The sequence below is a fragment of the Chiloscyllium plagiosum genome, unplaced genomic scaffold, assembly GCF_037043375.1.
Source record: "Chiloscyllium plagiosum isolate Xiang-an unplaced genomic scaffold, Cpla_swu_hap1 HiC_scaffold_2, whole genome shotgun sequence".
In the NCBI taxonomy this organism is placed as follows: Eukaryota; Metazoa; Chordata; class Chondrichthyes; order Orectolobiformes; family Hemiscylliidae; genus Chiloscyllium; species Chiloscyllium plagiosum.
Window position 1 is genome coordinate 147,895,207 of NW_028270140.1, and position 16,462 is coordinate 147,911,668.

Sequence of the window (16,462 nt, forward strand, 5' to 3'; positions counted from 1 at the left end):
CTGATCAGACAATTGATGGATTTAGATTAACAATTGATCTAACAAGATTGATACACTTCTACTGACCAAAAGGGAAGGATGGGAAAAGTAGGTTTAGACAGTTAGTCCATAAATGAGACAATGATCTTGTTGAATGGTGGAAGCAGCTTGAGCTAAATGGGTGACTCCTTCTCCTCTGTACCCACCATGGTAGGCACCAATAGTTGTGGACTGTCTCTAGGATTCTAAATGTTAGAAATTAAAATGTTACTTTCCAACATTTATTTGATTTAGTTCAACAAGCTTGCAAATAAAGGCAACTGATAGCAACTTTTAACTATTCAGAACCTGGCAGATAAACTTAAGAAGGAGAGTTTTGCGTAACTGCTGAAATCCAATTAGGTATTTTTAAAATTCAATCATTCACAGGTTGTGGCCATCACTGGCCAAGCCAGTATTTAATCCCCAACCCCAATTACCCAGAGGGGAATTGAGAGTAGGCCACATTGCTGTGGTTCAAGTCCCTACTGTGGGAATCATGCCAAGATGAGGGATTGCAAAGTGAATGAAATCTCATCATTGCCCACTGCAGGACCTCTCACCCCAACAATGGGGTTATAGCATTTAACAACTGAAGCTTATAGAAGACCGATTCCCTGAATAGCTGACAGGAGGGAGATGCATTCATACAAACAGATGTTGTCGTATATTTAATATTCTTAGCAAAGGGCATGGGAGACAGAAGATAAGATTGGGCAAAAAAAAATTTGGTAGGTAACGGAGGAAACAGCTAATTAACATTTTTTTTAAAAATGCATTTCAATATCTTAACAGTGAGAAAAAAAACTTTCACAAACTGAATTTCTCCATAATTGTACATCAAAAGATGACAAATTAGTTTGAAATTATGGAAAAATTGCATACCAACATACCCCATTGTTGAAGTAGGTCTCTAAAAGCTGGAGTCCGCAATCTCGACGCTTCTCATCCGGAGCCACTTCATAATCTGCCTAGAAACAGATAGTATCACAATCAGACCATTGTCAGGAATGGAGTGGAGCTAAGGTTAGAATTTACACAATCTGATTCACGTGTATTGGCTTCTTAAAACAGGACAACAGTGAGAAATTAAAAATGGTACCATCTCTTTAATGGCTATGGTCTTGGAAACTGATGTCTAATCTTGCTTTATTGCTTCCATTGATTTTCCTCTTTGTTGCTCACATTGAATTCCTTCCATTGTTTCATCCTTTCCAATCTCTGTATCCTCCATTGACCTCAATGCACCAGGAACTCTGTTCTTCCAATTCTAGCTTCTTGTGCTTACTGCACCACTACTGATCTTCCATAATCTAAACCCCAAGCCCCAGGTAACTCTTCCCCTAACCTCTTGACTTCTCTCACCTTCTTTAAGTAGTCAAGTCTTTGACCAAGCTTTTGACACCTGATCCAAACGTTCCCTCCGTTAGCTCTGTTATTTTGTCTGTGGCACTGCTGCAAGGCACCTGGAGGCATTGTGCTAATTGAAAGACGCTTTATAAATGCAAAAAAGAAGTTTTTCCTTTATTCTTTCACCTATTGTCCATATCATTCCTGTCATCAAATGATAGACTTTTACAACACAGAAAAAGGCTCAAGTCTGAAACAGGCAACAAAACAAACCACCTGTGTGCACTTAACTTCTCTGTACCCTTATCTCTCTCGGCACCATATAGAGGTGGCTTAGTGTGGTTAACACTGGTGCCTCAGTGCCAGGGACCCAGGTTCAATTTTAGCCTCAGGACCCTGTGGAGTTTGCACACACTTCCAGTGCTTGCATGGGTTTCCTCCAGCAGTCCAAAGATGTGCCGGTTTGGGTGGATTGGCCATGCTAAATTGCTCAAAGTGTCCAGGGATGTGCAGGCTCGGTGGGTTAGCCATGGGAACTGCAGGGTTACAAGGACAATGGTTCTGAGTGGGATGCTCTTCGGAGAGTTGGTGTGGATGTGGACAAGATGTGCCAAAAGACCTGTTTCTATACTGTAGGGATTCTGTGATTCTATAATGTAGCTCAGAGGAGGTTCTTAGCACAGGTTTTCACCTGCTCTGATTAACCACCAATCAACAGCAGGTTTAGACGTAGGAAGGAATGTACTTTACAAAAAGGGCATGATCCTATTCTTGGTTCCCACCCACTCCTACAGCTTTCCAGATCTTTTAAAGTTTCCCCATGAGCAATGCAAGGTGACTCATTTCACAACCTCTCCCACATGGTAAATGCCTAACCCTGTACTTAACACTTCTTGTGATATGGAAAAAGTACTCTCATCAAGTAAAGACGTTTCAACCCATCAGATTGACTCTTCAACACATGCAGAGATTTGGTTTCTCTCCAGGACTCAACATTTCCTCCATAATTACTGAAACCATTGAACACAACTCCAATTTACAAATCCCCTCTTGATCAGGACTGATCCAGGTACTTTCCAAAAACCTAGAACTAACTGCTACTTTTGTCAACAGTTTCACACGCTCACTCTTTGTCGAGTTTTAAGGGGTTTGGTGTTGTGGACGAACCAACGTTCATCAGGAATTACATTTTAGGAACTTCTGTCTACTCAGGCCATCCAGCTAAATTTACATTTCTCCATCACAACATTCACCTGTCCATCTGAGAGAGTTTTAAATCTGGAAGTGTTTATGCAAAGAACTGAAACCCTAAACTTGTCTTTCACTAATTTTAGCCTTGTTCCTTCAAGTTGTATGAAGTTGTGCGTGGTAAAGTTTGGAAATTAGGCAGAGATGAGATGGACACTCAACACATCAATATTGAGAATAACTAGCCCAGGTCCTGCCAACAAAAACCAAAATACTACAGGAGCTGTAATTCTGAGACACAAACAGAAAACACTGAGCCAGTCAGGCAGCGTCTGCAAAGAGAGAATTAAAGTTAACTTTGATGAAGAGCAGGAGACATGCAGTAGGATGCTGGCACAAGGCCAAAAGGGAAACACAGACAGGTAAAGAAATACAAGACAGATCTAGAGAACCAGTTAAAAAAATCTTATTCTTTTAATAAATTTGGTTGAACCAGGTATGAGATATCTCCATGATCATCAGATGAGGAAGTTGGAATTTATGCCAGATCTTAAGAGCACGACCACTGTGCCACAAGACCTAGAGAATCTGTAAATAGCAACAATGACATTATCGTCAAGTGCTGCAGTCCAAAGCAAAAGGTGCTAACACTACGACAGCAAAGGATTGAACTGGCTATTCCAAACCCAGAAGCCAAAGACTGCTAAATTGGAAGAGGAGGTGCTGTTCTTCAAGCTTCTGTTGAGCTTAATGGGAACAGTGTAGTCTTAGGCAGTACACAGAGGTCAAGAAACAGAATGCCAGCACTCCTCTCTATTCAAAGATGATGCAGAGACCTGGTGTTCCAGCAGCCTCTACTTTTTGTCATTTACGTAAATGATTTGGATGTGAGCATAAGAGGTACAGTCAGTAAGTTTGCAGATGACACCAAAATTGGAGGTGTTAATGGACAGCGAAGAGGGTTACCTCAGATTACAACAGGATCTGGGCCAATGGGCTGAGAAGTGGCAGATGCAGTTTAATTCAAATAAATGCGAGGTGCTGCATTTTGGGAAAGCAAATCTTAGCAGGACTTTTACACTTAATGGTAAAGAGTGTTGCTGAACGAAGAGACCTTGGAGTGCAGGTTCATAGCTCCTTGAAAGTGAAGTCGCAGGTAAATAGGATAGTGAAGGTGGCGTTTGGTATGTTTTTCTTTAATGGTCAGAGTATTAAGTACAGGAGGTGGGAGGTCATATTGCAGCTGTACAGGACATTGGTTAAGCCACTGTTGGAATATTGCATGCAATTCTGGTCTCCTTCCTTTCGGAAAGATGTTGTGAAACCTGAAAGGGTTCAGAAAAGATTTAAAAGAATGTTGCCAGGGTTGGAGGATCTGAGCTACAGGGAGAGGCTGAACATGCTGGGGCTGCTTTCCCTGGAGCATCGGAGGCTGAGGGGTGACCTTATACATGTTTACAAAATTATATGGGGCATGGATAGAATAAATAGACAAAGTCTTTTCCCTGGGGTCGGGGAGCCCACAACTAGAGGGCATAGGTTTAGGGTGAGAAGGGAAAGATATAAAAGAGATCTCAGGGCAACTTTTTCACATAGAGGGTGGTACATGTATGGAATGAGCTGCCAGAGGATGTGGTGGAGGCTGGTACAATTGCAACATTTATGAGGCATTTGAATGGGTATACGAATAGGAAGGGTTTGGAGGGATATGGGCCGGGTGCTGGCAGGTGGGACTAGATTGGGTTGGGATATCTGGTCAGCATGGACAGGTTGGACCGAAGGGTCTGTTTCCATGCTGTGCATCTCTATGACTCTATGGCAAGGGTAACAGGAGGAAGGCAGCATCAGAGAGCTACTGTCACTGGACTAGTAGTCAAAAGATTCAGGCTAATCCTCTGATACGAATCTCTGAGGTTCTCTCATACTGTAAGAAAGTGACAAAATTGGAATTGAATTAAGAAATCTGGAATTAATCACTAGTCTAATGGCAACCTGGTAACTACTGGAAATACAGTGACACAACGCAGGGTGGCTCAGTGGTTAGCGCTGCTGCCTGACAGCGCCAGGGACCCAGGTTCATTTCCAGCCTTGGTTGAATGTCTGAGTGGAACATAGAACATAGAAGAATACAGCGCAGTACAGGCCCTTCGGCCCTCGATGTTGCGCCGAACCAAGCCCACCCAACCTACACTAGCCCACTATCCTCCATATGCCTATCCAATGCCCGCTTAAATGCCCATAATGAGGGAGAGTCCACCACTGCTACTGGCAGGGCATTCCATGAACTCACGACTCGCTGAGTAAAGAACCTACCCCTAACATCTGTCCTATACCTACCCCCCCTTAATTTAAAGCTATGCCCCCTTGTAATGGCTGACTCCATACGTGGAAAAAGATTCTCACTGTCGACCCTATCTAAACCTCTAATCATCTTGTACACCTCTATCAAGTCACCCCTAAACCTTCTTTTCTCCAATGAAAACAGCCCCAAGTGCCTCAGCCTTTCCTGGAGTTTGCACCTTTTCCAAGTGTCTGTGTGGGTTTCCTCTGGGTGCTCTGGTTTTCTCCCACAGTCCAAAGATGTGGGGGTGAGGTGGATTAGCTATGCTACATTGCCACAGTGTCCAGGGATGTGCAGGCTAGACAGATCAGCCATGGGAAACATGAGGTTATGGGGATAGAAGATGGGGAGTGAGTCTGGGTGGGATGCTCTTTGGTGGGGCATTGCAGATTCAAATGGGCTGAATGGCTTCTTTCTGCACTGTAAGAATTCTGCGATTACCATAAAATTGCACCTAGTTCACGAATGTCCTTTAGGGAAAGAAATCAACCATCCTCATCCAATCTAGCTTACGTCTGACTCCAGATCCACAGCAAAGCTGTTGACGCTCAACTTCCCTCTAAAGTGGCAGAGTAAGTCATTCAGTTCAAGAGCAAATTAGGGATGGACAACAAAAGCCTTGCCAGTGACCCCCACATCTAAAAGAATAAACAGAAAATAAAGAGGAGAAAAGTTGATATATCAGCAGATTGGCCTGAATTTCCCATTTGCTTTATGAACCCACTATAAAATTGCATAGATACTGGCAGGTGAAGTGTCTCTCTGGTTTTATCAATGGGAGTGCTCCAGAATCCTGTCCATAGAAAAGTACGAGATTAAAGATCTGAATCTAAACATCTTATACTGTCAGAAGTCACACACACCAGGTTATATATAAATTATAAGCTTCCAAATAAACCAGTCGGACTATAACCTGGTGTCGTGTGACCTCTGACCTTGTCCACCCCAGTCCAACACCGGCACGTCCACTTCAAAGCTTGTACTTGATCACACAGTTTTCTCCTTAACTCTAACTTGACTGCAAAACAGTCTACTGCAAATTGTCCACACAGAGGTTAGTGTAAAGCAGCACTCAGCCAGGTGCCTCTCCTCAGGAAGAGAAGCTGCAACTCAGATTTCAAACAAGAGTCACCAGTCTGGTTTCAGGCCCTCAGGGGAACTAAGTTACGAGAAAGCTTCAACAAACTCAATAGTTTTCTTTAGTCTGGCCAAAATGAGAGGGAAGGCAAGCCAACATTTTAAATATTGGAAATCTGTATTCTACAATGTGGTGATAAGGAGCAGGAACTTGAACCAATTTAGTCCTCCTTATCCAAAATTGCATCTACAGCTAGAGTAATAGCCTGCTGCTAGTTAACTCTAATTGATCTGCAGTTAACTCAGTCTTCCTATCAAGGAAAGATATACCACCATAGGAGCACTAAACTAATTCCTGAGAGCACAGGAATTGAGAAGATTAAGTCTACATTCGAGTTTTCAACAAATGAGATCCTATCTAACTGAAATACTCAAAATTCTTAAAGGGGTCAACAAGGTACATGAGGAAAGATCTTTCCCCTTGAGGGGGTGAGAGAGTGGTCAAGAAACTGGAGACTGTGTCTCAGGATAAGAGATAGACCATTTAGATATAAACTATGACCAGAGGTAGGCCATTCAGCCCTTCCAGCCTGCTCCACCATTCAATATGATCATAGCTGATCCAGTGACTCAGCGCCACTCACTCTCTCCATTGATGCTTTGAATATGTTCAAAACAAAATCAATCCCTCTCTCGAATATACTCAGTGATCAGCCTCCGCAGCCTTGTGGGAGCAAATTCTACATAGTTTGACCATCCTCTGGTGAGGAAATGTTTCATGTCATTTCCTATATGGGAGGTAAAAACAAGGACTGCAGATACTGCTCCTCGGATGCTTCCTAACCTGCGTGCTTTTCCAGCAGCACTCTAATCTAGACTCTAATTTCCTATCTGGTCTACTTCATATCCTGATATGGTGTCCCCTAACTCTATACTCACTAACGGGGTGGGGGGGGATGGGGACACATCCTCCCTGCATCTGTTCAGTGCAGCCTGGTTCAAGTTTCAACCAGATCTCCTCTCATTCTTTCAAACTCCCGTGATCACAGGCCCAGTCGATCCATTTCCGCACAGGGCTGACCTGCCATCCTTGGCATCAGCCCAGTGAACCTTCGCTACACTCTCTCTATGGCAAGAGGCCAAGATGAAAGATGTATTATTTTCTTTTGTAATCATTAGTAGGATGTGGACAGCACTGGTTGGGTCAGCATTTATTGCCCATCTACAGTTGCCCTTGGGACGAGTTGCCTTCTTGAACCACTACGATCAATTTTATTAAATGTGCTGGGTCAAAATTCTTGAATTCCCTTCCTAATGACACTGAAGGAAAGGGATATATTTCCAAGTCCTTCCTTTTATTGCTATTGTTGACCTTCTGTAAGAGGTAATGGGTTTGGAAGGTGCTATCCAAGGAGTTTTCATTAATGCATCTGTCCGAAGTACACACAACTGTTACAAACATCCCCATTTCTGACATTATGACACAGAGAAGATCATTGATGAAACAGCTGATGGTTGGATCTCTCTTACATCCCTGAGGAACTCCTGCAGAGATGTCCCAGAGCTGAAATGACTGACCTCCAGATAGATCTTCAACCAGTGGAGAGTTTATCCACTGATCCCCTTTCTCCAAGTTTGAACCAAGACTGTAATAAAATCAGCAGCTGAGTGGCCTTGTTGGAACCCAAACTGGGCATCAGTGAGCTTGATAACACTGCTGAAGACACCTTCCAACAATTTACCGATGAGCAAAATGTGTGGAGCTCCCCTATCATTGAAAATGGGGATATTTCTCAAACCTCTTGCCCCAGTGAGTTGTTAAATGGCCACCACCATTTAAATGGTTTGATCCGTTTGTCATGGAATCACTTAGCTTCACTTAGTGTTGTGAATCTTCAGACTTCTCTACCCCAGAATGCTATGGAAATGTAATCATTAAGTATGTTCAGGTTAGAGATTTCTAGATGTAAAGAAATATCATGGAATTAAAGAAAGAGCATTGAAAAATGGCCAGGAGGTAAATCAGCCATAGCCTCACTGAATGGTGGGGCAGGCTCGATAGACCAAATGGCCTATTCTTGCTCCTATTTCCTACTTTTCTAAATTCTAGAAAAGTCCAGAAGCTCAACTAGCCATCGCTTTAACTAGTGGAAAAGGTCCTTCCCTTATTGAAGGTTCAAATAAGTTTAAACCAAATCTAGTACTGTATATAATATAATGCATTAGATGCTATACAGTAGTGAAATACAAATGGTTGACTAGTGTGTTGCGCAATTTGCTGTCATGCAATCTAGTTAATTAATTAACCCCTCTCCATACATTAGGTACACATAAATAAGGAAGAAAAAACATTGTTCGTTTTTGACCATTTACATCAAACCATCTGAAACAACTTTGGCTCAGTGGAAAGAGTGAGATCAGAAGGACATATATTCAAATCGCACTGAACAATAAATGATTAGATTCCCTATAGTGTGGAAACAGGCCCTTCGGCCCAACAAGTCCACACTGACCCTCCGAAGAGTAACCCACCCAGACCCATTTCCCTCTGACTAATGCACCTAACACTATGGGCAATTTAGCATTGCCAATTCACCGGACCTGTGGGACGAAACCGGAGCACCTGGAGGAAACCCACACAGACATGGGGAGAATGTGCAAACTCCACACAGTCGCCAGAGGCTGGAATTGAACCTGGGACCCTGGTGCTGTGACACAGCAGTGCTAACCACTGAGCCACCGTGCACAATCCCATGACATTCTTCAAAATAGTGTATGGAGATTCTTCCCCAGTGTTCCGGCCAACAAAATAAACAGATTATCATGTCATGCATTGCAATGATTTTTGTGGGAGCTTGCTATGCATGAAAATTGGCCACCACGACAGCTACATTTCAACAGTGATGTTCAAAAGTCATCAGCCATGAAGCTTTTTAGGTTCATCTTGAGTTTGTGCAAAGAACCAGGAGCTACATCAATTCATAACTTTCTCAATAAACCATCTACACAGTTGGGTAAGTGAAGGGGATAAACTAGATTGAAGCAAATTTTAGAAAGATGCAAATTCATTTCCCCATTTATAAAGGTCCAATTACTCGAACACAGCATGATTTGATAAATCGTTTCTTCAGGCTGAGTCACGTCCAGAATCTATCACATCAACATATTGCATTTCACCAGGACGCACCTATTTGTCAATGGAGTAATTGTATGAAGTCTGCATCAAAGGCTGTTCTCAAATTTAATTCTGGCTTTTCTGTGCCCTCAGCTGACTTGGTCCTAAACTAAACTCTCTCCTAAAAACTCTCTCTCCCTTCACAATGCTCCTTGAAATATATCTCTTTGACTAAGCTGTCACTTGTCCCAAAATCTCATGTGGCCGTGTGTCAAATTAGGACACTGTGAAGTACTTTTGGATAGGTTACGATATTAAAGGCACTTTATCAAAGACAAATTACTGCCATTGGTTTTTAACCAGTTACAAGGTCTCTCTTTCCATAGTAAAGTTAAAAATCACCCAACACCAGGTTATAGTCCAACAGGTTTATTTGGAAGCACTAGCTTTCAGAGCACTGCTCCTTCATCAGGTGGTTGTCAACCACCTGAAGAAGCAATGCTTCGAAAGCTAGTGCTTCATGTTGGGCTATAACCTGATGTGTGATTGTTAACTTTGTCCACCCCAGTCCAACACCAGCTCCTCCAAATCATGGTTTCCATAGTAAGTCACTTTAGAGTGATACAAGGATTGCATTTGTCACAAGTAGCTAGACAAAGGCACGATAAAAATATATATATTTTTTAATACTATTTAATTTCTCAAACAAAGCTGCTTCTGGTACGAGAGGTTTAAGTTGCCTGCAAATTGTATATGTATAGCTAACGAGACTGAAATCTATCTGGCAACATGGAAAATTGCCCAGGGATGTCCTGTACACAAAAAGCATGACAAATCCAACCAGGCCAATTCCCACCCCCATCAGTCTGTTCTCAATCATCAGTGAAGTGATGGAAGGTGTCAACCAACACTGCTATCAAGCAGCACCTGCTCAGCAATATCCTGCTCACTGATGCTCAGTTTGGCATCTGCCAGGTCTCTTCAGCTCCTGTCCTTATTACAGCCTTCATTCAAACATCTACTACAAACCTACCGACTCCCACAGCTACCTGGACTACACCTCCTCCCATCCTGCCCCCTGTAAAAACGCCATCCCATTCTCCCAATTCCTTCGTCTCCGCCGCATCTGCTCCCAGGAGGACCAGTTCAAAATACGTACAACACAGATGGCCTCCTTCTTCAAGGACCGCAATTTCCCCCCCGACGTGGTCGACGGTGCCCTCCACCGCATCTCCTCCACTTCCCGCTCCTCCGCCCTTGAGCCCCGCCCCTCCAACCGCCACCAGGACAGAACCCCACTGGTCCTCACCTACCACCCCACCAATCTCCATGTACAGCGCATCATCCGCCGTCACTTCCGCCACCTCCAAACAGACCCCAGCACCAAGGATATATTTCCCTCCCCTCCCCTATCAGCTTTCCGTAGAGACCACTCCCTCCGCGACTCCCTTGTCAGATCCACACCCCCCACCGACCCAACCACCACTCCCGGCACCTTCCCTTGCAACCGCAGGAGGTGCAACACTTGCGCCCACACCTCCCCCCTCACTTCTCTCCAAGGCCCCAAGGGAAACTTCCATATCCGCCACAGATTCACCTGCACCTCCACCCACATCATCTACTGCATCCGCTGCAGCCGGTGTGGCCTCCTCTATATTGGGGAGACAGGCCGCCTACTTGCGGAGCGATTCAGGGAGCACCTCTGGGCCACCCGGACGAACCAACCCAACCAACCTGTGGCACAGCATTTCAACTCCCCCTCCCACTCCACCGAGGATATGCAGGTCATTGGACTCATCCACCGCCAAACCACAACAACCCGACGGTCGGAGGAGGAGCGTCTTATCTTCCGACTGGGAACCCTCCAACCGCAGGGGATGAACTTGGACTTCACCAGTTTCTTCATCCCCCCTCCCCCCACCTTGTCTCAGCCGGATCCTTCCAGCCCGGCACCGCCTTCCTGACCTGCAGTCTTCTTCTTGACCTCTCCGCCTCCACCCTACTCCGACCTATCACCCTCACCTTGACCTCTTTCCACCTATCACATTTCCAACTCCCCTCCTCCAAGTCCCTCCTCCCTACCTTTTATCTTCTCCTGCTGAACACTCTCTGCTCATTCCTGAAGAAGGGCCTGTGCCCGAAACGTCGAATCTCCTGTTCCCTGGATGCTGCCTGACCTGCTGTGCTGTTCCAGCAATAAAGTTTCAACTTTGATCTCCAGCATCTGCAGACCTTACTTTCTCTTCAAACATAGACAAAAGAACTGAATTCCAGAGGTGAGAGGAATTCTCTGACATCAAAGTCACATTTGATCAAGTATGGCATCAAGAAGCCCTGACAAAGCTGGAGTTATTAGGAGACAATAGGAAAGCTCGTTGCTGGTTGGATTCATGTATGGCACAAAGGAAGATGGCTGTGGTTGTTGGAGATCAGGCATCTCAGCTCTAGCAGTTCCTCAGGGTCCTAGGCCCCATCTTCAGCTGCTGACCTTCCTTCCATCATAAGGTAAGAAGTGGAGATGTTCACTGATGATTGCACAATGTTCAGCACCATTCGCAAATCCTCAGATACAAAGGAAGTGGTGCCCAAATGCGTTAAGACCAGGACAACATCCAGGTTTGGGCTGACAAATAAATTTATGTTACACAAGCGGCCAGACAATGACTATACCAAACAAGGCAGAATCTAACCATCGTCCCTTGACATTCAGTAGTGTTATCATCATTGAATGCCCCATTCTCAACATCCTAATTGGCTGCAATTGATTGATATAATTAATCAACAGTTCCATCACTGATCCATCACAGATTAATTGGATGGTAGAATACAAACTAGAAGGATCTTGATCATCTTCTCTTGTGAATCTGACTTAGACGTTAAGATTGCGCTGAAGTAAAGACTTACCACTGCATCCAGGAATTCAATGCATCGCTTCAATTCAACTCTGGTCTCGCAGAACTGCCTGAAAAGGGTTCTTCCAATTGGTTGCTTGTCACACAGGTTGTAATAATCCCTTTCTGAAAAATAAAAAGCAACATTATTTATGAGAAAAGTGCAGAAGCCACCAAACAGTCAGTGTGATATCAATGGTCCATATCTTTACAAATTGACAGGAATACTTAACATGTATAGGACTAATGACTATCCAGATAATATCGTCATTTAATCAAAAGTTCTGGGAATTAATGGCAAATTAATCAGCTTGAGGGGTTTAATACTTTTAATCTTGCTTTACATTTGATCAAATCCATATTCCTTAAGGATGTAATCACAGGAAAGCTGTCATTTCACAGAGGGGGGCGATCGGTAGATATCTACATGATACGAAGTCTGGAACGCCATTCCTCCCCAACAAACATGTTGAGATAACAGGTCATTTAACATGTCAAAATGGAGATTGAAACAGAGTTAACACCGAGTCCGGTATGACTCTTCAGAGCAAGTTGCTAAGTTTGTCCAGCATTCTGATTTCCAGCATCTACAGTATTTTGCCTCAACGTCTTAACTCCGTTTCTCTCTCCACAGGCTGTCAGACCTGCTGAGTTTCTCTAGCATTTTCACTTTTATTTCAGAATGCCAGCATCCACAGAATTTCACTTTTAAGGATTTATGGAATGGGGTCCCATGACTCCAGCAAAGAGTAGATTTGGAAGGATTTCATTTAAATATATAATGCTATAAACTGACTTGGCAATGTATATATGGGCACATTATTTTAAATTAAATATTAGGAAGAAATAAAACAGAAAGGGTATGCAAACCTTGAAACAGATTAGGCGCCAGGAAATAATGTGACTGGACTAGCAATCTGGAGGCCCTAGCTAATTTTCTGAGGACGTGAGTTCAAATCTCACTCTGGCAGCCAGTGAATTCAGCTCAACTAATAAATCTGAAATATAAAGCTTGTTTCATTCTTGAGGTCACCATTACGGTTATCAATTACTGTGAAATTATCTGACTCACCAATCTCCTTTAGGGAAAGATATCTGCAATCTGTACCTGGTCTGACCTACATCAGACTCCAGACCCACACCATTGTAATTGATTAATTGCTGAAAATGTGTTGCTGGAAAAGCGCAGGTCAGGCAGCATCCAAGGAACAGGAGAATCGACGTTTCGGGCATAAGCCCTTCTTCAGGAATGACACCTAATTGATTAATTGACCAAAGGGACCTTGGAATGCTGGTTCATCATTCCTTGAAAGTGGAGTCACAGGTAGATAGGATAGTGAAGGAGGAGTTTGGCATGCTTTCCCTTATTGGTCAGCGCACTGAGCACAGGAGTTGGGAGGTCATGTTGCAGCTGTACAGGACATTGCTGAGGCAAATTTTAGAGTACTGTCAAACTTGAAAGGGTTCAGTAAAGATTTACAAGCATGTTGCCAGGGTTGGAGGGTCTGAGCTATAGGGAGAGGCTGATTGGCTGAGGCTATTTATCCTGGAGCATCAGAGGCTGAGGGGTGATCTTGTAGAGATTTACAAAATTATGAGGGGCAAGGATAGAATAAATGGACAAAGTCTTTTCCCTGGGGTCAGGGAGTCCAGAACTAGAGGGCATAGGTTTCGGGTGAGAGGGGAAAGCTATAAAACTATCCTATCTACCTGCGACTCCACTTTCAATGAGCTATGAACCTGCACTCCAAGGTCTCTTTGTTCAGCAACACTCCCTAGGACCTTACCATTAAGTGTATAAGTCCTGCTAAGACTTGCTTTCCCAAAATTCAGCACCTCACATTTAGATTAGATTAGATTAGATTAGATTAGATTAGATTAGATTAGATTAGATTTATTGGAATTTATTGGAATTAAACTCCATCTGCCACTTCTCAGCCCATTGGCCCATCTGGTCCAGATCCTGTTGTAATCGGAGGTAACCCTCTTCGCTGTCCACTACACCTCCAATTTTGATGTCATCTGCAAACTTACTAACTGTACCTCTTATGATCGCATCCAAATCATTTATGTAAATGACAAAAAGTAGAGGGCCCAGCACCAATCCTTGTGGCACTCCACTGGTCACAGGCCTCCAGTCTGAAAAACAACCCTCCACCACCACCCTCTGTCTTCTACTTTTGAGCCAGTTCTGTATCCAAATGGCTAGTTCTCCCTGAATTCGGTGAGATCTAACCTTGCTAATCAGTCTCCCATGGGGAACCTTGTTGAAAGCCTTACTGAAGTCCATATAGATCACACCTACCGCTCTGCTCTCATCAATCCTCTTTGTTACTTCTTCAAAAAACTCAATCCAGTTTGTGAGACATGATTTCCCATGTACAAAGCCATGTTGACTATCCCTAATCGGTCCTTGCCTTTCCAGATACATATACAGCCTGTCCCTCAGGATTCCCTCCAACACCTTGCCCACCACCAAATTCAGGCTCACTGGTCTATAGTTCCCTGATTTGTCCTTACTACCCTTCTTAAACAGTGGCACCATGTTAGCCAACGTCCAGTCTTCCTGCACCTCACCTGTGACAATCAATGATACAAATATCTTAACAAGAGGCCCAGCAATCACTTCTCTAGCTTCCCACAGAGTTCTAGGGAACACTTGATCAGGTCCTGCGGATTTATCTACCTTTACCCATTTCAAGACATCCAGCACCTCCTCCTGTGTAATATGGATATTTTGCAACATTCTATACCTTCCAAATTCTTTTCCACGGTAAATACTGATGCAAAATACTCCCGTCTTTTCCCCATGAAAGAAGGTCCAAAACTACAGTACATAGGTTTCAGGTGAGAGTGGAAAGATATAAAAGGGACGTAAGAGGCAAGTTTTTCATGCAGAGGGTGGAGCGTGTATGGAATGAGCTGCCAGAGGAAGTGGAGGAGGATAGTACAATTACAACATTTAAAAAAGCGTCTGGATGGGTATATAAATAGGAAAGGTTTGTAGGGATATGGGCCAAATTTTGGCAAATGTGGGATATCTGGTCTGCATGGACGAGTTGGACAGAAGGGTCTATTTCTGTGCTGTACATCTTTATGACTTTAATGATTCTTAACTGTCTGTTGAAATGCCTCAAAGAGCCAATCATTCAAGGGAAATTAGGAATGGCTAGCATTGTACCTTTGTCCCACAACATAGCTCATAAACCTCCCCTCACCCAACCCAAGAATCAGGACCATATTGGATGAAATTGACAGCTCATGCAGTAGACATGGAGTCACTGGAAAGGTCCAGAAAGGGAGCTGGACAAGGTCCATAATGCAAGTTGGTTTCACTGCACATGAAAGAACAGATGAGATGATATGCAAAATACCTCATTAGGAATTTATTTTGATTGCCGATTGATTTCAATCCAATTGCATAAGTGGGATAGGACCAGAGCTGAATAGCCTACTCCTAAACTTGTACAGATAGTTCTAGACTGTTCTGGAGTTGGCCTAAGCATTTGTTTTGAATTCATTAGGTTATTTTGTACCTCCTGGGACTTCGGACGTGGAGAATTTTGAAATCAAGATGGGAGTATCATGTCCGAAAGGAACGGACTCTGTCTGACCCAGAGATCCTCCGATACCAGGAAAAGTCTGAACTGCCTGCCAACCTCTCTAACTGCTTAGAAAGTAGCGCAGGCAGTGCACATACACGCGGTATACATATACGCACGCAGACGCAAGATGGCACCAAACTCCACTCCCCAACCAACAAGTCTACAAATTCTAATTGAATCCAGAAGCACAACAATGTCACATTTGGAAACAAAATTACAGAATACTGAACACATGGCAATGCAATCAAACACAGGCCACACTAAACCTCCTGCATCTCCCACATAAATCCTGCCACTACCAACAAATAATTATCTCGATACAATTCACTTACAGTATGAACAGCTCAATGCTCTCAAAACAAAGTGAAACACAGTTGTACAAGTGGACGATTTGACAAAGGAGTTAACATTTTACTTGGTACTTGAATGAGGTCTCTGTCTCTCACATACACATGCACCCAACCAACCACCAGTAATTGTTCTTGTTCCATCAGCAATATGGTGGAAACAATGCTGGATTAATTAATTAACAATCGCTTTTTGGCTTTTATCTCTGGCCTTTAAGAGTCTTTAAGATTACCCAAGGTAGACCGAAAGAGGATGCTTCCATTCAATAGGGAAATCAGAACTAGGTAACTGTAAATTTAAGTGACTAACCAAATCCCACAGGGAATTCAGGATCAACCTCTTTGGTGGTTTGCTGGAGCAAGTTTGAGATGTTGAATGGCCTACTCCTGTTCCCAGTTCGCTATTTACAAGTTTGGAAAGTGGGGAACATGTTACTATAATAAGTAATCAAGTAAAATGGGATTATAATAGATGGTGGTTTCTAATGGTACAGACTCATAGAACATAGAACGTTACAGCGCAGTACAGG

The 16,462-nt window shown here is 43.5% G+C and overlaps 1 protein-coding gene across 1 annotated transcript in view; it reads right to left on the bottom strand.

The window, feature by feature from the left end:
- Window positions 1–16,462, bottom strand: part of LOC122556709 (G protein-coupled receptor kinase 6) — a 120,955-nt gene that overhangs the window by 27,796 nt on the left and 76,697 nt on the right. The window contains exons 3-4 of the mRNA XM_087974343.1: window positions 11,994–12,106; window positions 912–989 (exon numbers count right to left, since the gene is read on the bottom strand). Of these exons, the coding sequence (XP_087830469.1) occupies window positions 912–989; window positions 11,994–12,106 (191 nt within the window). The remainder of the gene's footprint in view (window positions 1–911; window positions 990–11,993; window positions 12,107–16,462) is intronic.